The 24,273-nt window shown below is 48.4% G+C and overlaps 1 protein-coding gene across 1 annotated transcript in view; it reads right to left on the bottom strand.

The window, feature by feature from the left end:
- Positions 1-6,521: 6,521 nt before the first annotated feature.
- Positions 6,522-24,273, bottom strand: part of SRP68 (signal recognition particle 68) — a 33,577-nt gene continuing 15,825 nt past the window's right edge. The window contains exons 9-16 of the mRNA XM_031011535.3: positions 17,908-18,006; positions 15,386-15,450; positions 13,522-13,678; positions 12,777-12,871; positions 11,318-11,447; positions 8,323-8,398; positions 7,838-7,893; positions 6,522-7,352 (exon numbers count right to left, since the gene is read on the bottom strand). Coding sequence (XP_030867395.2) covers positions 7,125-7,352; positions 7,838-7,893; positions 8,323-8,398; positions 11,318-11,447; positions 12,777-12,871; positions 13,522-13,678; positions 15,386-15,450; positions 17,908-18,006 — 906 coding nt within the window. The 3' untranslated portion in view covers positions 6,522-7,124. The remainder of the gene's footprint in view (positions 7,353-7,837; positions 7,894-8,322; positions 8,399-11,317; positions 11,448-12,776; positions 12,872-13,521; positions 13,679-15,385; positions 15,451-17,907; positions 18,007-24,273) is intronic.

Genomic DNA, 24,273 nt, shown 5'->3' with positions numbered 1-24,273 from the left:
GCCAGACCCTTGGACCGAAGTTGAGTAATGACCTCTTCCCTTCACTCCCTTCGCCCACTGAGCAAAGCAGAGGCACCCTCCTCCAGCTGGGCCTAGAGGAGCACAGTCTGGCGGACTGGGGGTTCAAGGGACCAGCCTCCTTCCATTGTCTACAGGTATAGGATTGGGGGGTAGAGGCTGTGGCCCAGGAATCTGCAGGGCCACCAGGTGGAGGCTCTTTTGGCTGTGAGTCTGCCTGGCAAGTCCGATAAAAAGAACTGAAATGCCAAGGTCAGCCTAGAGAGAAGCAAAAGGTGGCACAGCTTGCCTAACCAGACAAGAGTGGGGAGGAACAGGTGCTAGTGATTCCTTTTGGGACTTTTACGGGGAAGGTTTAGAGGAAGCAACTACCAAAACTCCAAAAAACAGAAAACAACCAAATCTTGTGTGTGTTAAGAGAGCAGGCAGGATTCCTCATACTAAATGGCAAGAAAGAGAACATAGAGGGAACCCCTGGAATCCTCAAAACCAAGGCTGCTTTAGGGTATCTGTCCCTCCCTCTGAACCATCCCCTTTCCCTGGGAGAAAGGGGACCCACAGCACCAGCCCCAGTTCAGCTGTAGGACTGATGCTGGTGCAGCCCACTCCCCAGCCCCTGCAGCCACCTCGTGCACGAGCCATCCCTGCATTCCAGAAGTCTGCAGCCCAGCCAGTCTTACTCGGGAACTGGTAGGCCCAAGGGCTCTGGGCCTCTCTGCCACCTTTAAGATGATAGCTGTCCTTATTAGCTAGGTCTGGGGACCTGCAGCCCTATTTTGGAGAAGTGTGGATGTGACGGAGGCAGCCAGCTAACTGTCCATGCCAAGATAATGACCTGTGTTGCCGCTTGAGAAAATGTCCCACCGGCTGCACCACAGCAGCAGGGGTCTGGTGGCATCTGGCACTGTTCACTGTTCAGAGGGAGAAAAAGGTTTATAAAACAGACAAACATGAAAACGAAGGAACAAGAAGTTCTTATAGCTGCCTGATTTGTCTCTATTGTCAGGAAGCTGGAAAGGGGAGGTTAAACTACCCAGCGCAGACAGCAGCTCTTCAGACCCAAACTATTGTCTGAATGGCGTTGCACAGACTTAGGAGGACTTCCTGGGAAGGGGAAGACAAGGACGCAGGCTGGCTGAGTGGAAGGCTCTCTCAGCTATGTGTGCCCATCGACTCAGGGTACAGCAGCCCACACTGTCTTGGGGTCTGGGCTCAGAACATTTTGGGGGAACCTCCTCACTGTCTCCTGCCAGCAACTTTGAGACGCAGCCGCCCCTGTTGTACAGGAGCTGGAGTGTGCTCAGAGGCGATGGACTAGTAAGTGTGGGGCAGGGATCCAGGAGCTCGGAGGACCCTGGGCACCTGCTCTCTCTGCCTCACACCTCTTCTTAGGCAGCATGGGAGGCACTGCCTGGCAAGGCGTTTGCACAGCCACACCTGTCTCCATTCCACAGATGAGCCGCCGGTAACGTTACTCAGCTTTCACTGGCCCAGGTACCTGCCCATCATAGCTGGATTGCTAGGTCAGAAGATCCCTGGGGAAGCACTTTGGGGGGCTGAAGCTGCGGATCACCTGAGGTCAGGAGTTCGAGACCAGCCTATCCAACTTGGTGAAACCTCGTCTCTACTAAAAATACAAAAATTAGCTGAGCATGGTGGCACATGCCTGTAATCCCAGCTACTCAGGAGGCTGAGGCAGGAGAATCACTTGAACCCAGGAGGCAGAGGTTGCAGTAAGCTGAGATCGTGCCATTGCACTCCAGTGTGGGCAACAAGAGTGAAAACTCATCTCGGAATAATAATAATAATAATACTTCTAGTGGATGCTTGTAGAGCCTCTCACTCTGTGCCAGATGGTGCTCAGAGCAGAGGGTGGACCCAGAGGCCAGGGCCTATCTACTGTGTGCAACCCGCACAGCCTGCCACCCCAGCTGGCCCTGGGCGGTGCCCCCAGCCACAGCCCCTCCCAGGTCCTCCTCCCAAGTGTCTCTAACATCTAACAGAATAACAGGTTGGATTCTTCCAGTTGGTGTTGTCAGGATGCAGGCAATTTCCAATTTATTCTCTTTGCTTTGGAACATCGATAAATTTTACAGCTAAATCTGCTTTCCATCTCCTCTGTAGCAACAACTGTCTTCAAACAAAAAATTAGAACCAACACATATTTTTGCTATCTTTGGATATTTTCCTAGACCTCTAAATGTCCCAGGCTTTTCAAGGCTGCAGACAGAATTGTGCTGTTTAGAATTCTGTGATCAGTTGGCTTTTTTGTGTGTGACTAACAACATCTCGTATGTGAAAAATTAGCGCTGCCACAGCGATGACAGTGAACAGAGCACAGTCCCACCCTCAAAGCCCCTGGCGCTGGCCTTCCTCTCCTAGAGCGGGTGAAGCCTCTGCCTCGGCTTTTGGGAGGAAAGTCCTGCCTCTGGCCCAGAGCCGCTATGGGTTGAGGATGGCCTGTCATCACAGACTGTCACCTTGTGGATGTGGTGACAGGCTCAGGTTGCCACCAGGGGAAGGGGTCGGAACCAAGCCCGGCACCGTTTCATTTCAAAGAGGGAATCCAAGAGTTCTCACTGATTTAATGTAAAACCAGAGAGGAGACAGCAAATCCAAACAACATTCGGGAAGAGAGGAACAGGCCAGGAGACCCAGCAGCAAAGGCCAGTGCCATCCTCAGCCACCTCGCGCTCCTGACCCTCACCCAGCAGGCCTGGTAGGGCTTGCTTGGAACAGAGAATAGAAACCATGATCACATAGGCCGGGCGTGGTGGCTGACGCCTGTAATCCCAGCACCTTGGGAGGCTGAGGCGGGTGGATCACGAGGTCAGGCATTTGAGACCAACCTGGCCAATATAGTAAAACCCCATCTCTACTAAAAATACAAAAAGTAGCTAGGCGTGGTGGTGGCCACCTGTAATCCCAGCTACTCGGGAGGCTGAGGCAGGAGAATTGCTTGAACCTGGGAGGTGGAGGTTGCAGTCAGCCAAGATCACACCACTGCTCTCCAGCCAGGGCGACAGTGTCAGACTCCATCTCAAAAAAAAAAAAAAAGGCCAGGTGCGGTGGCTCATGCCTGTAATCCCAGCACTTTGGGAGGCCGAGGCAGGTAGATCATGAAGTCAGGAGTTTGAGGCCAACCTGGCCAAAATGGTGAAATCCCCATCTCTACTAAAAATACAAAAATTAGCTGGGCGTGGTGGTGGCCACCTGTAATCCCAGCTACTCGGGAGGCTGAGGCAGGAGAATTGCTTGAACCTGGGAGGTGGAGTGAGCCGAGATTACACCACTGCACTCCAGCCTAGGCGACAGAGCGAGACTCCATCTCAAAAAAAAAAAAAAAAAAAAAAAGACAGAAACCATGATCACAGCCACAGCAGACCTAGGGCAGGCTTTAAAAGTATGAGACCGGGCCAGGCGTGGTGACTCACGCCTGTAATCCCAGCACTTTGGGAGGTCGAGGCAGGTGGATCACTTGAGGCCAGGAGTTCGAGACCAGCCTGCCCAACACGGTGAAACTCCGCCTCTACTAAAAATACAAATATTAGCTGGGCATGATGGCACGCACCTGTAGTCCCAGCTAGTTGGGAGATTGAGGCAGGAGAATCGCTTGAACCTGGGAGGCGGAGGCTGCAATGAGCTGAGATCGTGCCACTGCACTCCAGCCTGGGTGACAAGAGTGAGACTGTCTCTAAATAAATAAATAAATAAAAGTATAAGGGGACTGAATGGAGCTCTCTTTGTCTCTCTTGATGTTGGAGACAGAAGCCTCCTCCAGGGTCAGAGCTTGCTGACAGCACCAGAGTCCATCCTGGAGGAGGGACTGGAGCCAGCACAACACGGGAACACCCACTTGGAACAGACCCATTCGCGGCCCCCGGGGCCTCATCTGCATGTCCTGCCCCGTGGGAAGGCAGGACTGTGTGGCCTCCAAAGTGTCTTTCTGTGAAAACCCCCAGCGAACAGCCTGCAAGGCCCAGGGGCAGTGAGGGCCTGACTTGAAACCTGCTCCCATCAGAGGCAGAGCCGCTTCCCAGGGCCTGAGGACAGGAGGGGGTCCTGCATCTGGCGCTCTGTCCCCCACGACACAGCCTGCTTAATGTCCAGGAATCCCACGAGAAGGGATGTGCAAGCTCGCCGGAGACCTTGGCCCTGCCAGATCTGTCTTCTTATGTAAACACCTGCTTTTAATACTAAACAGCATCACTGGCCGTTAACAGCCAATGCTGCTCAGAGTGCCTGGCAGGAGCACCGGGAGAAATGGAATTTGTAGTGTGGCTGCGAGACAAAGCATTAGGCAACCTGAGAAGGAAAAGGTGCAGTTGGGATTCGCCTCCATCTCTAGTTTATAGGTCCTGGGTCCCCACTGAGGCCAGCACTCTAGAGTGGGAGGGGCTGGGAGGGCTGTGGGAAGGACAAGGGGACATCTTCCAGGAGGATGAGCGGTTCCCCATGCCTGTCCCCCTCACGATGCTGCAGGCAACGGCCTGAGGCAGGCCTGAGACTGCTGCACAGCAGGGCCTGGAATTGGGTTCTTGGAGCTGGAGGACAGCGCGGCTGTCAGCACAGAGACGAGACAAGGGAGGTGCAGAATCTTGGCCCATGGCCCTGGGAGGAGGATGAGGACATGGATGAAGACCCCCTAACCCCCAAATCGTGGTTCCTTAGCCCGCAGGGACACTGACCTGATCACAACCCAGGACCTCAACCTGAGACCAGTCATCTGTGCTATATATATTTTTCTTTTAAAAAAGTTTTTTTGGTAGAGACAAGGTCTTGCCATGTTGCCCAGGCTGGTCTCGAACTTCTGGCCTCAAGTGATCTGCCTGCCTCGGCCTCTCAAAGTGCTGGGATTACAGGCGTAAGCCACTGTGTCCAGCCTATCTGTGCTATATTTTCAGGAGGGGTGAGGATAGTCCTAAATTTATATGGCATAGATGATGAAACTTTCAATTAAAAAAAAAAAACCCAGCTTCCTGAGGCTCTCCAACCCAAAACAAACCCCGGGGGATCAGGGCCTCTCTGCGAGCATCTCAAGGTTCTAAGCCACCACACAATTCTAACAAGAAGCCTGATTTGTGTCTCACCACCCTTTCTAGCTCTTAGCCTTCCCTCCCTGCAACTTACTGGGAAAACAAAAGGCACAGCCAAGCCCACAGTGGCATTCTAAAACCACCTTTACAAAAATTCTAACAGTGAGATTATTAGAGTGAAAAAGGTCTAGCCTAACCCACTCCATCTTGCTTCTAACCTCCATGCTGTCCTTGTTCATTCCTGGGAATAAGCCGAACTAACTTTGGGAGAAGCTTACAGTTTAACTGTTTAACTTTGAAACAAAGATGGTAACAGCACTTTCCGGAAATAAACCCCCTTCTTGCCTGGGGCCCAGACTGCCTTTGTAGGACTAACCAATTAGCCACAAGAATTGAAATTATGGTTTAGGAGTCATGCAGCCAGAGGCCCAAGATTCTGAACCTTCCCAGTTGCTCCTAGGGATGACATCACTGTTGTAAAACCTAAGAATGGTGCTCGAGATATTTTTCAGACCCTGCACTTTATGGATCAGCTGGCACCATCCATCCAAACTGGCTCATCTGGTCTTGTGGCCCCCACCCAGGAAACCGACTCAGCACAAGAGGCCAGCTTCAACTCCCTATGACTTCATCTCCAACTCCCTATGACTTCATCTCCAACTCCCTATGACTTCATCTCCAACTCCCTATGACTTCATCTCCAACTCCCTATGACTTCATCTCCAACTCCCTGACTTCATCTCCAACTCCCTATGACTTCATCTCCAACCTGACCAATCAGCACTCCCCATTTCCTGACCCCCCTACCCACCAAATTATCCTTAAAATTCCCAGTCTCTGAATTTTCAGGGAGACCAATGTGAGTAATAAACTCGTCTCCTGTTTAGCCGGCTGTGTGTGAATTAAACTCTCTATTGCAATTCCTGTTTCCATGAATCAGCTCCATCTAGGCAGCGGGCAAGAACCCTCGGGGGGTTACAATGCCATCCTGAAACAATGCTCTTGGATTTTTAACCAGTCAGCCTTTTCTTCAAGCCACTGGGTTTGCTCAAAAACGGAAAACATCTAAGCCAACATTTCTCGTGACGAATTTTCTTTCCTATGTGACAGATGAGTTTTGATTTCCAAAGGGAATCGTTAAGTGTCAGGTACATGTTTAAATCACTTTTATTCCTTGCTTTCTTACATTGTTTTTGTGACTTCTATTATTGATGTTATAATAGAAGTGAAAAGGGATGACTAAGAAAAAACGGAGGGTAACGAAGGGCATTAAAATGTAATGGCATCTAAAAATTACACATTGGGAAGTCCTGAAAAATAGTGCCTCTAACATGTGTATCTGGCATCAGCCTCACCTAGTTGCCGGTAAGTCAGGTTACACTTGACCTCACCGGCTTCACGCAACTAGGCTCCCGAGGAGAGAACGGGGACTGGACATGAGGGAGAGCATATAAGAAATGGGCACAGTCTCCGTCATCTTTGCCTTTTAATATAAGATTTGGTTTCATCATTTCTGAGTGTAACATATTTCTTCTAAAAATAGAGCTCTCTGCTTGTCTGAAACTTCTTAGCATTCACTGGGAGGTGAAGGGGAATAAGGCTGACCGTAATTCTGGGGTGACGTTGCCAGTTTCATAGTCATAGATAAACTTCTCAAGGGATCCTGGATGCTCACAGCAAGGATGAGTTCATTTCAAATCCACGGTACTGAAGAAGCATGACAAAGCGTTTCAAGGCCCCATCTGTGCCTGGTGTGGACTCCTGAACTCATTACTGACCAAAGGCAATCAATCACAGCTCACAGGGCACCAGACAGCAGCGGCCCCTTTCCCAGGAGGTACAGGAGACAGGATGACCCTGCACACATTTACCAGAAGACAACAGGGTGCTCTCCTGACACGCTGCTTAAGAACGTGTACAGACACAGGCTGTAGGAATGCAGGGCCGAAGATGTTAAACTCCTGCCCCGGGCCAATGCAGACCTGGATTTAATATCATGGAACTTGCTGGGATTTTCTCACAATACAGATTAAGAGTCAGAATCTACCCCGCCCCCGAGGAAGAGCCTGGTTAGCTCCTGAATCCAAAGATGCCCTTGATGTATCCAGTGAGGCCACTCTTGGTCTTCTGTTCCAACTTGTCCTCAAGGGGTGGGAAAGCCACATGGTTGAGGGCCAGGTCAAAGAACAAAGGCTTGCAGGGAATGGGCTGGAAGCCTGGTGGGAAGTGCACAAGGTTGGCTTGCTTGGTGACAAGGGAAGGGTCCAGGCAGAATGTCTCAAACCGTTCAACCAGAGGCTGGAAGTCAAATCAAAGAGACGTATGTAGCATCGGTCACAGAACACCCTTGGTGAACATTCCTGAGTGCCGACTGCCTGGTTCAGAGCTTTACAGGGGCCATCTCACTCAATCACTCAATCCTGACAGCCTCCTACGAGGAGGGGCTACCACATCCCTGCCTTGTAGTCAAAGTCACTGAAACCCAGAGAGGCTAAGAGAGTGGCAGGCTAGGACTGGGGTGCAGGTCTGTTGGCCATGTTACGAGTTAGAGCTCTTACCCACGGGTGCTACTCTTTACAGCAACAGGTTCCTCAACCCTCTTCCCAGGGATGATCTGACATCTAGGAAGCTTTATGCAAGAAGCTTTGAGGTTGGGTAAGAAAAGGGAGGGAGGTGGGGGGTTTCCTTAGAAATTTAGGGTCCACTGCTCTATAATGAGCATGCATTCCTAGTTTATTACTAATCCTGCTTCGTATTCCTCAAAAACCATGGCCCAGACTTACCTTATTGTCCTTGACTTGGGAAGAGGAGGTCTCTGTTTGATGAGCGTCGTTTGCATCTGAAAGTTTCACAGGGATTCAGTAAGAACAAGGATTTATAATAGCACACTAATCACAAATGAGGCCTATCACACAGGTGGCCCCTACATCCCAAAAGCAAAAGGAGCCAGCATGTGGGGCAGCCAGGCCTGTCTCCTGCTGAGAAGTGGTGGAGATAAACAGATCAATCCCAGATCCAATGCCGTCGGCCCAGTAAAGCCAGCACAGTTGCATGAGGACAGTAACAGGGAGAAGGGCCAGTGTAACAGTGCATCTCGAAATGCTTCTACACGATCTGATGCCCAGCTGGCACAAGTAAAGGCCAGGAACATCTTACAGATGAACCAAGACAACCCTTTCAACCTTAAAACAGTAGTGTGGGGTGTGACAGAGAAGGGGAGTGGCAGGAAGGGAAGTCTGGGGATACAAAGGCCAGGCAGGGGGCTCACCAAGGATGGCTGCGGCCTGCAGGGAGCACTTCTCCGACCGCACTTGAGTGATGAGCTCTTGCACATCAGGCAGGTCCTGTAAGATTCAGAAAACGTGTACTCCCGAGCCAGGGCCAGGTGAGAGAAGCACACCAAGCTAACCTGAGTTAACCGACCCCACTGGTATTTTCACAGGACTTTAGACTTTCTAAACGGTTCTCACTATTAGAACAAAACAAAACAAAACAAAACACTAGCCTGTTTCAAATGGGAAAAGCTATGCCACGGTTTAAGTAATAATGCCTGGAAATAAAGATGATGTTAATATTAATAAATTTATCATACACTAAACAGTGTGCCAGGCATTGTTCTAAGCAGGTTACATAATCACTAGCTTAACCTTCTCAATAATCCTGAGGCAGTTTGCACTCCCATTTTACAGATGAGAAAATGGAAGCATGGAGAGGTTAAGCAATGTGCCAGCCATGCGCCCAAGTGGCAGCGGGCTGGGGTAAAGGGCTGGGCCATCTGGCTCAAGGGCATAAGCCCTTAGTCGTTACATCCCACTGCTTCAACGAGGGTGATGAATTTTCCTGGCCTCGGTCTCTTGCTTGGCATATTGGGAATGACCCGAGAAGGTCTGGATGCCACAGAATCCTTCATGCCTCCATTCTGACACTTCCCCCACAAAACAATTCAGCACATGAGATCAGGTCCACACTGGTTTGCACCGCGTCCCAAGATGATATTCCACGATGGTGACGCTGCCATGCCTGTCACCCCCACCTGCCCACATCCCTGTGCTGTTTCCTAGCTCGGCCTTTGCTTGGGGTCTCTTTTATTTCTTCTGCATCCATAGGTGGGCTCCTGCATGCCAGTCTGTGGCTACAACAAAACTACAAGCTCTCTGAAGGCAGAGAGCTTCTTCTCTACCCCTCTGAGCTTGCACGGGATCCAGCAGCTCCTACACTGGCGTGACTCCATCAACAACAGGAACCTTTGCTTGCTTTTTTTTTTTTTTTTTTTGAGACGGAGTCTCGCTCTGTCGCCACCCAGGGGCGCGATCTTGGCTCACTGCAAGCTCCGCCTCCCGGGTTCACGCCATTCTCCTGCCTCAGCCTCCCGAGTAGCTGGGACCACAGGCGCCTGCCACCATGCCCGGCTAATTTTTTTGTATTTTTAGTAGAGATGGGGTTTCACTGTGTTGGCCAGGATGGTCTCGATCTCCTGACCTCGTGATCTGCCCGCCTCGGCCTCCCACAGTGCTGGGATTACAGGCGTGAGCCACGGCGCCCGGCCCCTGCTTGCTTTTCTAAATGGTCTCTACTTGTCAAATATACATGGATTCCTTAGACCAGCTGATGTTGCAACAAGTTGTATACCATCACAGCACGCCACAAGCTTAAGAAGCTAGTTATCGTTCAATAATCAGTAAAGCACCGGGAGTAGTGGCTCACGCGTGTAATCCTAGCACTTTGGGAGGCTGAGGTCAGTGGATCAAGAGGCTTGATCACTTGAAGTCAGGAGTTTGAAACCAGCCTGGCCAACATGGTGAAACCCTCTACTAAAAATACAAAAATTAGCTGGGCTTGGTGGCACACGCCTATAGTCCCAGCTACTTGGGAGGCTGAGATGGGACAATCACTTGAACCTAGGAGGCAGAGGTTGCAGTGAGCCGAGATCGTGCCACTGCACTCTAGCCTAGGAGACAGAGACTCCATCTTAAAAAAAAAAAAAAAAAAAGTAAAGCAAAGAAAGCCTTCCATGGCTGCACTTTATTTATTTATTTTGAGATGGAGTCTTGCTCTGTCACTCAGGCTGGAGTGCAGTGGCTTGATCTTGGCTCACTGCCACCTCCACCTCCCAGATTCAAGTGATTCTCCTGCCTCAGCTTCTCAAGTAGCTGGGATTACAGGTGTGCACCACCACACCTGGCTATTTTTTTCTATTTTTGTAGAGACAGAGTTTCGCCATGTTGCCCAGGCTGGTCTCGAACTCCTTACCTCAAGTGATCTGCCCACCTCAGCTTCCCAAACTGCTGGGATTACAGGCATGAGCCACTGCATCCAGCCCTGTGGCTGTACTTTAGATCAAGCATCTCCTTAGCTTTAACAGACCCCCAAATGGCCTGGGGATCTTGTTAAAATGCAGATATTGGCCAGCATGGTGGCTCATGCCTCCAATCTCAAGGTTTTGGGAGGCAGAGGCAGGAGGACTGCTTGAGGCCAGGAGTTCGAGGCCATGAGTTCAAGGCCAGCCTGGGCAACATAGTGAGACCCCCATCTCTACAAAAAAATAAAAATTGGCCTGGCACGGTGGCTCATGCCTGTAGTCCCAGCTACTCAGGAGGCTGAGGTGGGAGGGTCACTTGAGCCCAGGAGTTCAAGGCTGCAGTGAACTATGATGGTGCCACTTGCATTCCAGCCTGGGTGACAGAGCGAGACCCTGTCTCAAGAAAGAAAGAAAGAAAAAAACAAGCAGAAGGTTCCGGGTGGGAGCTGAGAGGCTGCATTCCTAGTGAGGCCCCCCGCCGCTGCTGCTGGTCTTGCACATGCCCTGCAGGACAGCTTCACCAGTGCTTCTCACTTGGTTGTATGTCAGAATCACTAAGGGGCCTTTCAAAGTCCCAATGCCCACTTCAGATCCCTCACACTGATTAGAACCACAAATCTGGGGGTGCGACCCAGACATCTACCTTGAAAAAAATCTTCCTAAGAGATTTCAACGTGCAGTCAAGTCTGAGAGCAGTACTTCAGGTTTTCCTGTGGTGGTTTTTGTTTCTTTTAAATCAGAAAAATGCCTTCCCTTCTTCATACCTAAATCCTCCTCAGGCCTGGAGCACAGCCATGAGTGACACAGCCTGCAGCTCCTGGGCAGTCAGGGCTACATCAGGTCCCACGGGCAGCCAGGGAGGACCAGCCTGAGGTGGCGCCCAGCTGTTGTACCCTCACAGCTCCTCCACAGCTGACTCCATAACCTGCCAGGGCTTGCAAACAAGGAGAGGCCAACCTCTCACCTTTAGGCTGTTCTTGAAGGCACCAGCATCAGAATTTACTTCATTTGCATATTTCAGGACTCTGTCATACAGGACAAGGGCTTCGCTCCACTTCTTCACCAGCACATAGGACTGAGCAATGAAAAAACACCTGATGGGGAGGAAAAAGAGCCACAATATTCTAAAGCAGCAATTACCCAAGATCAAGGCTTTCCTTGCAGTTTAGGCGAAATTTCACATTTGGAAACAGGTTTCTTAACGTGGGATCACCGCATGGGAGCCCCCTTCATGGGAAGTGTTCAGATTTGTAGGCTACCCTGCAGAGATGCTTCCCAGCAATCAGAGATGCCCAGGTAGGCCCAACACTGAGCCACGGTTTTTTACTGACTGGCTGACTCTGCAGAGGAGGAACAATTCCCAAAAGGAGCATGGTGAGGCCGGGGACAGGAAGGAAGGAAGAACGCTGCCCAGCTCAAATAGAAATCCCAAACCCATCCACACACCCAAGTCACTATCACTCATCTCTGCTCATTGCTTTCCAAAAACAAAACTCACAGAAGGTTCTTCCTGAGTCAAATTCCTCTCCTGGGCTCAGCAGAGCCTGAGCACTGCTGGTCCCTGACAGGACAGAAGGGGCCATGGAGTGAAGACGGGGCATGCTGGAGCGCCAGAGCACACTGGCGTGTGAGGGCCACAAGAGGAAGGGCAAGAATGCATGGGGCTCTGCCTTCCATCCTGGCTGGGCCCCGTCGTGCTACCCAGCCCACTTCCAAGTTACAAATGACACAAGTCATTTAAGAAACTGAGTTTAGCTTTATCCCAAGTTAGTTCAAGTTCCTTGAACTGGCCACACTGGTTCTGCTAATTAACACCCTTTCAAGGCGTGCCCCTTTTCCCCTGGGAGGGAGGAGGAGAGTACAGGAAGACAAGTGTTTTTTTTTTGAGATGGAGTTTCGCTCTTGTCTCCCAGGCTGGAGTGCAATGGTGCGATCTTGGCTCACCGCCAAGTTGCGGTGAGCCTCCCGGGTTCAAGCTATTCTCCTGCCTCAGGCTCCCAAGTAGCTGGGTTTACAGGCATGCACCACCATGCCTGGCTAATTTTGTATTTTTAATAGAGACGGAGTTTCTCCATGTTGGTCAGGCTGGTCTCGCACTCCCGACCTCAGGGGATCCACCTGCCTCAGCCTCCCAAAGTTCTGGGATGACAAGTGTGAGCCACCGTGCCCAGCGAGGAAGCCAAGTTTAACGTGTGTGCTCCACTCCTCCGACCTGGCCAAAGGGCAGACATCATCACTGGCCACTACTGACCACAGCCTTTAGAAACTCCCCTTGAACATGCTGGGCTGACCTTCCTCTGGTCACAGGCAAGGTAACCATACACTCCAGGCCAGCGATCCTATCTGCTGTGGGCTGGGTCATGCTCCCAATGCTTACAGAACCTGGGAGGCAGAGGAAAACTGCCCATCCCATGGGACGTTACCTGTAAGCTTTGAACACCAGAGTCTTGAGGCCTATCTCTTTCTGGAAGGCTTTGTCTTCCTCTAAACCAGGAAGCTGGAGCAATTCCACCAGATTCTGTACAACAGATGCAACAAGAAAATTCATGAAGAATAGATCTTAGGTTGAATTTTTGACAGAATACCTTGTAAGAACGGACAAGAGTGAGGAAAAAAAAAGCCCGAGGTCAATACGATGGGGAAAAGCCTGTGAAGAGACCGGGCAGCAGCCACACCTGCTGTCACCTCCATTCCCCTCTGATCTTGGAAACATATTTGCCCTTTACAACTCAACTTAGCTCACCCACCTTCAGAGACTTCTTGGCCCATCTTAGCTGGAAGGGATCTGTTCCAGCTCTGAGCTTTTATTTTGCTTAGCATCTACTCAGATGCCTTGACTGTGTGTGTCTCACAGTCCTACTGACTGACAAACTCCCTGGGGGCCGAGATGGCATGGACTCAGGTCTCAGATGCTCTATGGCACCTGGGAGCGTCTTACACAGGTCAAGTGCTCAGTGATGATCTGGGGTCACTATTCTCTACAGATCAGCATGTCTGAGAGGTAGGGGCTCACAGACTGTGGAACTGGTGTAAGATCTTTGTCTTTTCCCAGCTACTAATAGGTCCTGCTTGTCACAGCCCTTCCGTGATACAAAGTTAAGTCACTTTGTGTCCGACACAGGCAAAGGAAAACCACAGGCCCTTGCCTTCCCAGTCCTCAAGGGTCACCTGTAAGATGATGTCATAGAGTCGGATCAGGTCCTGGGGCCGGGGTGAGCGCTTGCTGTCATCCTCTGGCTGCTGCTGCAGCAGAGCCCTCTGCAGACCTTTGGCCATGTTCTCATTACGCTTGATTGCCGTTGATAGCTTGATGTAAGTCAGGTAGCTGGAATGCACCACAAGTCAGCTCAAGTTATACTCAAGAGAAGCGGAGGAACTGGGAGGACTGGACTACAAGTTGGGGCTGACCCAGAGGAAGTAGGGGGCGGGTGGGGGCGTGGCCACAGCAGGGCCATTTGGCTTGGGCTTCAAGGGACCCTCCATTTGGCTACTATCCAGTGGCAAGTCTGCAGGGGACCCGCATGAGATCTTATCACAAAATTTGATTTTTAGCTTGATTTATACCTTCTGCATCCTTTTTAAAGAACCACGCAGTGGAAAAAAACAAAACAAAACAAAAAACAGAGAGTGGGATCCCAGCAACTCATGAGGCAGGAGATCACCTGAGCCTGGGTATTCAAGGCAGCAGTGAGCTACGATCACACCACTGCACTCCAGCCTGAGTAATAGAGCAAAACCTTGACTCTAAAACTTGAAAAAAAAAAACACAAAAAAAACACAAAAAAAACAGGGGACCAGGGGCAGTGGTTCACATCTGTAATCCCAGCACTGTAGGAGGCCGAGGCGGGCGGATCATGAGGTCAGGAGATTGAGACCATCCTGGCTAACACAGTGAAACCCCATCTCTATTAAAAATACAAAAAATTAGCTGGGCATGGTGGTGGGCGCCTGTAGTCCCAGCTACTTGGGAGGCTGAGGTAGGAAAATGGTGTGAACCCAGGAGGCGGAGCTTGCAGTGAGCCAAGATTGCGCCACTGCACTCCAGCCTGGTCGACAGAGCGAGACTCCATCTCTCTAAATAAATAAATAAACAGGCCAGGCATGGTGGCTCATGCCTCTGGTCCCAGCTACTCAGGAGGCTGAGGTGGGAGGATCACCTGAGCCCGGGAGGCAAAGGTTGCAGTTAGCTCTAGGAGTGGAAGGAAATGAGGCAAGGGCCGCAGGGAGCTTCAAACACTGGTTGTGTTCTCGTTTTTGTTTTGAGAATCTTGAGTCAGGGCTGTCTCAGGCTGGAATGCAGTGACATGACCATGATCATGGCTGACCGCAGCCTTGACCTCCCTGGGCTCAGGGGATCCTCCCACCTGAGCCTCTGGAGTATCTGAGACCACAGGTGTGCACCATCACACCCAGCTAATTCAAACTCTTGGGCTCAAGCAATCCATTTGCCTCAGCCTCCCAAAGTATTGGGATTACGGGCGTAAGCCACCATGCCTGGCTGTGTTCTAGTTAAGCTATGTGAAAATCTTAAATTAGGCATATTAAAATAAAATGTAAATGTAGCATATATACTTATTTGATAAAATGGACATACATGCATTAGCATTTGTATGCATTAAGAAATTATAAATGTAAGCCAGGTGCAGTGGTTCACGCCTATAATCCCAGCACTGTGGGAGGCTGAGATGGGCAGATTGCTTGAGTCCAGGAGTTTGAGACCAGCCCAGGTAACATGGCAAAATCCCATCTCTACAAAACAAATACAAAAAGTAGCTGGGTGTAGTGGTGCATGCCTATAGTCCCAGCTACTCAGTGGGAGGCTGAGGTGAGAGGATTGATTGAGCCCAGGCCATTGAGGCTGCAGTGAGCTGAGATCACATCACTGCACTCCAGCCTGACAGAGCTAGATCCTGTCTCAAAAAAAAACAAAGAAAAGAAATTATAAATGTAAATATACATAAATATTACATATACTCTTTTGTTCAAATATTTTAATAATATTAAAAAGTAAAAAAATTAAAATAACCCTTACCTATGCAAGTATTGAAGATTAGACACCTTCCCTGGCTCTCCTTCAAGGATATAATCTCTCTGTTTCTGCAGAAAGTGAAAAAGGTAAAAAGTAAAGCAACTGATGCTCTCCGTCGCTCTGACCACCTCATGGAATGGTGGGGTCTCCAAAGTGCCCTGAACACAGACACAAACTCTAGTAAGACAGGAGTCCTCAAATATCAAAGATCTATACTTGACATAATAACGACAGTGGCACTCAAGTTGCCACTGGCATCTAAAAATTGACCTCAAATAAGAGAACTGAGAGTAACGGCCAGATGAGACTTCCTGTCCACTCCTCCCCGTGCCTAACCCCAAAGCATTAAAATCAGACATTCCACAGTCCACGGCTCTGTGTGAAGGTCTGTGCCACAGATCCCAGTTCCACCCCTTGTGCTGTCAGAGTGAGCCTTTTGTGGCTGGCCGAATAACGTACGCCAGAGCTGTCTATATGCTAGCCTCCGTGCAATCTAGGAAGATGTTACCATATATGGTAAAAGAGACTCTACAGATGTGATTAAGTTAGGGATCTCTGAATTATCTGGGTGGGCCCAATGTCATCCCAGGGTCCTGAGAAGAGGGAGGCAGATGGGTCAGAGATGCAGAAGATGAAGGAATGGAAGCAGAGGGGAGAGGAGCTGATCGCTTTGAAGCACAAACGGAGAGCCACAAGCCAAGGACTACAGGCAGCCGCTAGAAGCCAGGAGATGCATTCTTGGGAATACTGGAAAAGGATTCCCCTAGGGTTTCTAAAGGAACACAGCCCTGTGAACCCACTAGATTTCTGACCTCTAGAAGCGTAAGATAATACATTTTATCATCTTAAACCATCAAGTTTGTGGTTAATATGATCGCAGCAACAGGAAATGAATGCGCCTTTGCCGCATCCCATTCCTTACATTCTGTGAGGTGTCTCCCAACTGCTATGCATTCAAGGTGAATGACAGTGACAGGGGCTGGGACTCTGTAGGCACCTCTGTTAAGTCGATGAAGGGAAGCACAATACATGAAGGCAGCCTAACGGGGCAAGGAAGCAGGCGATTCCTTAGAGAAAGCAGTGATTCAAAACAAAGTTTATACTCAAGGCTTTGTGGCAGATGCTGAAAAAAAAATAGTTGCTAGGCAACAAAGTTACTGTTGTTTAATGGGTTCAGCGTTTCAGTTTTACAAAATGCAGAGAGTTCTGGAGATGGACTGTTGGTGATGGTTGTACATTATGAATGTATTTCATTACCACTGAACCATACACTTAAAAATGGTTAAGGTTTTATGTTTAACGTTTTTTACCACAATAAAAATAAGTTTTTATGAAGAGGTAATACTTAATTAACTATCAAAACTTATAGCTGTAAGTATCAGATATTTAGAAACTGCAGAGATCTCTGTGGGCTAGGATGGTGCAGGCATATGCTTTTCAGAAATGGTAAGCTATGAGCTGGACCTTGAAAAACAGATGGGGTTTGGACAGGTGAAAAGGGACAGGAAAGATTACCCAAGTGTGAGGAGGGAGGGGAATGAGAACAGCGTAACACACGGGGTGGGAAAGGTGTTACTGAGATGCCAGTAAGTGGAACAGCTTGAGGCAGAGGACTCAGAAGGATGCAGTGAAGTACAAGGCTGGGAACAGACTAAGGAAGGCTTGTACACCAGCTCAAGTCTGAACTGAGAGGCCAGTGGTCTCTAAGTAGGGCGCATAAAACCCAGGGAGTCTGGGTATGAAACGAAAATTAGAATTTCTATTTCTATTTATCTCATTCAAAAAAGCCCTTATTTTAATGCAGTTTATATATGACAAATTAGTCAAATAATAAGGTATATAATTCATAAATAAATGCATCAGTGGTGCAGGCTCAATGCTGCCTATGGGGTTTATCAGCATAAAAGTTTGGAGACCATTGCTCAATCCCTAGAGGAAATCACTGGGCTTTTTAAAATTAGACAGGGAAACTAGATTTAGAAAGATTCCATTTGTACTTCGCGAAAGAAAGGCCTGGAGAAGGGAACCGAGACCAAGCCAGAAGAAGCAATTAGGAGACCTTTGCGGTTGCCTAGGCACAAGAGAAAAGGCTAATAGAAACAGGCGAATCAACAATAGGCAAGAGGCCCTGCAAAGGGAGAAGAAAGTGGGCTTGGTGACAGGGACAAAAGAGACAAATAGATCTGAGGTTTTCAGCCTAAGTGCCTGAATGAATCACAGGGATAGTGTTTTCAGAAAAGGGAGGCACTGGAGAAGTCCAACTGGAGACAGAATTTGAGGCCACAGGCTTCACAGGCCATATAGGAAACCACTAGGAGGAACAGGGGAGGGAGAAATTAATTTCTTAATGTGATGGAGCCCAGAGGCCCTTGTTTGCTCCCTGACGACCTCACCTCAAAAAAACAAAAACGAAACAGTGGCCAAGAGAGCAGTGCACTCAGAGCACTGGGGTCCACCTGAGAAGGGGACACAGGCTGACCTGGACCTGCCCAGAGCAAGGGCCAGGGCTCGGCTGAGGGTCCTACCTGATCTGGCTTGAGCTCCTCCCGAACCACCTGGATGGCGTCCCGACACTCGCTGAGCATTGATTCAAACAGGCGCTCCTTAGTTTCTTCGCTTTCAGCCTAAACAAGGGCAGATCAAAGTAAGAGATTTTCCTTTGAGCAAACCATAGTCATCTAACGGGAGGAGAGCAAAATCGCGCATGGAGTCCCCCAACCACACACTCACTCACGCACTCCACACCAGATATCATTTTAATTGTTACTGTTCTCTACCATATAATGGTTTCTTATAGCCTTAGTCATTATTCATATGGAAAGGGGAGTTATATTTTTAAAAGCAAACATGCTGAAAAAGCTGTCTGCATAACTGATCTGAGACTTAGCAAAGGCTTTACGTCTCTTCCCAGCACAGCTTCCTGCTACTTCCCTGCAGCGCTTCACCCTCTGCTCAGGACCTGGCACCCCTTGAGGGGCCTTACAGACTGGACTTGGGGCACTCTACACTGAAGCACAGCACACCAGAACTTTCTTTATCTTTTCCTTCCAGAACAAACTTGTCAAGCTCTACTGTATGCCAACACAATTACCTTTTACAAATGGAACCCAACTCAAAGATTGTTTCTTTTAGGTACAAGGCAATAATAAAAATGACTAATCAATACCCACCAAAAAGACAGTTCTCCTAAATATCACACAAAGTTCTTTTCGCCACAGACGTGCTGCACTCAGATATCCCACATGACTACTCTGAGAACAATTTTTAGGACAGACAAGGTTGACACGCATGAGACGACAGTCTTTGCACAAGTACTGGGTGTCACCTGTCTGCTACACAGCTAGGGTAAGTGAGAAAGTGATTCACTAACTGAATACCTGCCAAGCCACATTATCGTCCCAAAGAATCTGACCGAGCAGATAGAAATGGACAAAAGGCAGAAAGGAGATGAACCTGTGTGACTGGCAGACCCACTGTGAAATTAAAACATCAACATTCCATTATGGTTTTTGACTTCCCATAGAAATTAACACTCAATCTGAAAAAATGTGTTAATATTCAACTGACCTCTAAGAAAGCTCAAACGAAAACCCAGTGCTGCCCACCCCTTTAAGAGATGGTTGGGGGGACAGGGGCTTAAAGAAAAACCCTTTTTCTTCTCTTAAGAAAGCTTTTCTTAAAAGTTCTCTTAAGAATCTATTTCTTCTCTTTTCTTAGTCTCCAGTGTGAAAAAAAAATCTTCCTTGTAACTTACCCAATATAAATCAAACATACTTTTCCACTTATAAGTTACTTGACTTTCCTGTTGTTCACTAACTTGGGAACGAACTGGGGCTCATTCATGCTATAAATCTAGTAAAGCAAACACGGCCACCATTCACTCCTGGAACCACCAGAGCAGCACCATCCAACAGAACTCTCTGCCACAGGCAATGTCCTCTACGTGCACCGTCCAATGCACACCTGAGCACTCGGAAGTTTTATTAATTTATCTATCTTTTTATTATTTTATGTTTTTGAGACAGAGTCTTGCTCTGCTGCCCAGGCTGGAGTATAGTGCCACGATCTCGTCTCACTGTAACCACCGCCTCCTGGGTTCATGAGATTCTCCTGCCTCAGCCTCCAGAGTAGCTGGGACTACAGGTGCCCACCACCACGCCTGGCTATTTCACCATGTTGGAAGGCTGGTCTCGAACTCCTGACCTCAGGTGATCCACCTGCCTTGGCCTCCCAAAGTGCTGGGGTTACAGGCACGAGCCACAGAGGCTGGCTGGAAGTTTTATTAATTTAAATTTCAATAACCACATGTGTTGAGTGGCTACTGCACTGGACAGTGCAGCACTGGAGCACATGCTTTATAGAATATCGTTGGCCGACCCCAGGTTGGCAAGATTCTTTAGAATCACTTCATCAACCTTACTGGCCTAATTTTTCAAAGTACAAATCTGTGGAATGGTGCCGCCATATAATACTCAGCAATTGGAATAAGATAGATAAATCTAGAGTGCTTAAAAACTCGAGTAAGACATGTGAATGGCAGGGGGTGGGAGGCAAGGGGAGGGAGAGTATTAGGACAAATACCTAATGCACACAGGGCTTAAAACCTAGATGATGGGCTGGGCGCGGTGGCTCACGCCTGTAATCCCAGCACTTTGGGAGGCTAAGGCGGGTGGATCACGAGCTCAGGAGATCGAGACCATCCTGGCTAACACAATGAAACCCCGTCTCTACTAAAAATACAAAAAATTAGCTGGGCATGGTGGTGGGCACCTGTAGTCCCAGCTACTAGGGAGGCTGAGGCAGGAGAATGGCGTGAATCCGGGAGGCAGAGGTTTCAGTGAGCCGAGATCATGCCACTGCACTCCAGCCTGGGCGACAGAGCCAGACTCCATCTCACAAAAAAAAAAAAAAAAAAAAATCCCTAGATGATGGGTTGATAGGTGCAGCAAACCACCATGGCACATATATACCTATATAACAAACCTGCACGTTCTGCACATGTATCCCAGAACTTAAAAAAAAAAAGACATGTGAATGGACTTGGCACCACTACTTAAGAAACACACATGGCGTTGGACGCAGTGGCTCACGCCTGTAATCCCAGTACTTTGGGAGGCAGAGGTGGGCAGATCACTTGAGTCCAGGAGTTTGAGACCAGCCTGGGCAACATGACAAAACCCCATGTCTACAAAAAATGCAAAAAAATTAGCCAGGTGTGGTGGTGCATGCCTGTGGTCCCAGCTATTCCAGGAGGCAAAGGTGGGAGGATCAACTGAGACCAGGAGGTGGAGGTTGCAGTGAGCTGAGATTGTGCCACTGCACTTTGGCCTGGGTGACAGGGTGAGACCCTGTCTCAAAAAAAAAAGAAACACACATATACCACAGCCACATTCTCAGCAGAAAGGAAGAGCTACGGTGCCCGTTTTAATTCCATGCAATCCAACAAACATGCCACCAACACCCTTCTCAGACAAGTGGGGTTAAGTGGTTGGAGCAACGGGCGTTCAAGAGAAGAGCGAATTTCGTCTTACCAGCTACACAGGATTTGCCTCTTTTCCTGTTGGTAGGGTACAGTTCAAGTTTAAAACCTCTTGACTGCCACGTATCACCTCTGCTCCCTTTAACTAAGCCTCTGCATCAAGGTGCTGAAACCAAAAAACCTCCCCACTGCTCCCACAAAGCTCTAAGTTCCCACTGGGAATTTTACAAACATCCTAAAAAGCAATGAAGGAAAAAGTCGATTTGAAGGGCGGGACTTAAGTCAGTTGTGCTTTTCTTACGACGCCCACACTGCAATGACTCAGACCACTAATTTCTGAAGGAGAAGCTCTCTTGATTCTCCCTGGGCAGGGCAAAATGTCTCCAAACAGGAAGACTTCAATATATTTTGCTATTTACACTTTTATTCTATAAATCTATATTCAAGGCTAAGATGATTCCTGAAAGGACAGTGGAATAAGAAACTCCTCTCAACACGCAGAGGCAGGATTCCTGGCCACCTGTACACCGACCTTCTCCGCCAGCCACTGGACCAACCAGAACGTGCTCTTAAACATAAGTGGCAAAACTCCCTGCACAAAAATGTGTGGTCTGACTAGACCTTTTCCCAGGTGTGCCTATGACAGTGAGAAATCTTAAGCCCAGAAGTAATACGTTACTGATTAGTCCAAATGAATCAATCAATCCTAGGTCAGCTTTTACAAAACTTGAAACCTTCAGGATGGGCTTTTCTGCAGTCTCAGGTTCTCTCGTCAGGCTCAGTTTCAAAACTGACTGGTGCGGAGGAAACCGAGCTGCAGTGTGTCCTGAGGTACAGACCTCCCGCTTTAAAAAGCACATTCTCAGATTGTTTTCACTTGTCTATGGAAATTGCTGGAAGGTGGTAGTATGACTAAGAGACACACAAGGCAAGTCTGACCACATTCCCAACCACACCCCTACTATGGGGACAAGAATCAAACCTTACCCAGCCCAGTGAGGTTTAGGAAAAAAATACATGGAAATCTGGTAAAGAAGGAAACAAATCTCACTTGAGAATATACATGAATATATATAAATATACATATATACTTTTTTTTAAGAAAAAGATAAATGGTCCCTCTTCCACTCAAATATTAAAATATTAACCATAACTTGAGGATAAGAATCACCAAGCCTGAGCTGGGCGCTGTGGCTCACGCCTGTAATCCCAGCACTATGGGAGGCTGAGGCGGGTGGACTGGCTGAAGTCAGGAGTTCGAGACCTACTAAAAATACAAAAAATTAATTGGGCATGGTGGTATGCGCCTGTAATCCCAGCTACTTGGGAGGCTGAGGCAGGAGAATCACTTGAACCCGGGACACGGAGGTTGCAGTGAGCTGAGATCACACCATTGCACAACACGTTAATAAAAACAGGATACAAAACTGTATCTTAGTATAATTCCAGCAAGGGAAAAAAAACCATAAGAACTCACATGAATATAAAAAACATTAAAAGGAACCAGTGCTTTCCTTTCAGTATGATGTCATATCAATGAAGGCATATAGGAAGTGAGACGATAGGCTGATCTTTTTTTTTTTTTGAGACGAAGTCTCGCTCTTATCCCCCAGGCTGGAGTGCAATGGCGCGATCTCGGCTCACTGCAACCTCCGCCTCCAGGGTTTAAGTGATTCTCCTGCCTCAGCCTCCCGAGTAGCTGGGATTACAGATGTCTACCACCACACCCGGTTAATTTTTTTTTTGTACTTTTAGTAGAGATGGGGTTTCACCATGGTGGCCAGGCTGGTCTCATTTCGAACTCCTGATCTTAGGTGATCCGCTAGCCTTGGCCTCCCAAAGTGCTGGAATTACAGGCGTGAGCCACCGCACCCGGCCTAGGCTGATCTTTTAAAAATTAAATTAAATTAAATTTCAATAGTTTTGGGGGAACAGGTGGTTTCTGGTTACATGGATAAGTTCTTCTACGGTGATTTCTGAGACTCTGGTGCACCTGTCACCCACGCAGTGTACACTGTACCCAATGTGTAGCCTTTTATCTCTCACTCCCTCCCACCCTTTCCAGGCTGATCTTCTTAAAACATCATGTGGGCCCGGTGCAGTGGCTGATGCTTGTAATTCCAGCACTTTGGGAGGCTGAGGCGGGTGGATCACGAGGGCAGGAGTTTGAGACCATCCTGGCTAACATGGTGAAACCCCGTCTCTACTAAAAATAAAAAAATTAGCTGGGTGTGGTGGTGAGTGCCTGTAGTCCCAGCTACTCTGGAGGCTGAGGCAGGAGAATGGCGTGAACCTGGGAGGCGGAGCTTGCAGTGAGCAGAGATTGCACCACTGCACTCCAGCCTGGGTGACAGAGCGAGACTCTGTCTTTAAAAAAAAAAAAATGTGTATTTAAACTTTAAGTTATTAACTTTTTTTTCTTTTTCTTTTTTTTTTTTTTTTGGAGACAGAGTTGCACAGTTACCCAGGCTGCAGCATAGTGGTGTGATTTCAGCTCACTGCAGCCTCAAGCTCCTGGGCTCAAGTGATCCTCTTGCCTCAGCCTCCAAGTAGCTGGGACTACAGGTGCACGCCACCACGCCCAGCTAAATTTTTTGGTACTTTTTTTTTGTAGAGATGGGGTTTCACCATGATGCCCAGGCTCCAACTCCTGAGCTCAAGTGATCTGCCTTCCTCCGCCTCTCAAAGCACTAGGATTATAGCCATGAGCCATCGTGCCAGCAGTAACTTTTCAAAATTACTTAATAAATGCTAGCTTTTCCTGTTCTTCATTTGGTACGTGTCTGTAGCCCCACTCTGAAAGAGCCCTCATTTAACTTGCCCCTATGGATCTCTCTCCCCCAACTCCTCTTCAAGTCAGAATTCCTGCCCCACTGTCTCTGCTGTCTGGCACTGAACTAGGACAGAAGTAGTTTCTTTCTTCCAGCATTGATCACTTTTAAAACCAAAGCACTAACCCAATCACATAATCTAAATAGTTGCTACCAGAGCCCTTGTCCAGTGGAGGTAGCACCATACAACAGTGCCAATAGAACGCTCTCAAAAAAATTCCTTAGCCTTTCAGTTTAAGTAAAAATTAACTTTCTAGTACTGTTCTAGTCTTCTGTCCTTTAAGCAAATAAAAGGGATATGAGACAGGCAATACGAAACACAGACAAGGACACACATCAACTCTTCAGCTGTTGAAGGCTGCCTCCAACCCATAGTAGCCATTCTGGAGCAAGTTGCTGAAATTTTAGATGCTTAAGCCAATTCCTCAACACATTAACAAAACACCACCCCCCCAACGCATACACAAATTATTCAGGGTGCAAAAGATAACTGTGAGGTCTTCGGAAATGCCACTGTTCCCTGATGAGGCAGTAGACTGTCAGCAGCCTGTTTTTTTAAAGATGTCCTTTAACTCATGTGG

The sequence above is a fragment of the Gorilla gorilla genome, chromosome 4 (genome assembly GCF_029281585.2).
Source record: "Gorilla gorilla gorilla isolate KB3781 chromosome 4, NHGRI_mGorGor1-v2.1_pri, whole genome shotgun sequence".
NCBI classification, from domain to species: domain Eukaryota; kingdom Metazoa; phylum Chordata; class Mammalia; order Primates; family Hominidae; genus Gorilla; species Gorilla gorilla.
The sequence above is the reverse complement of the archived record's forward strand: the minus strand, read 5'-3'. Positions and strand labels throughout refer to the sequence as shown.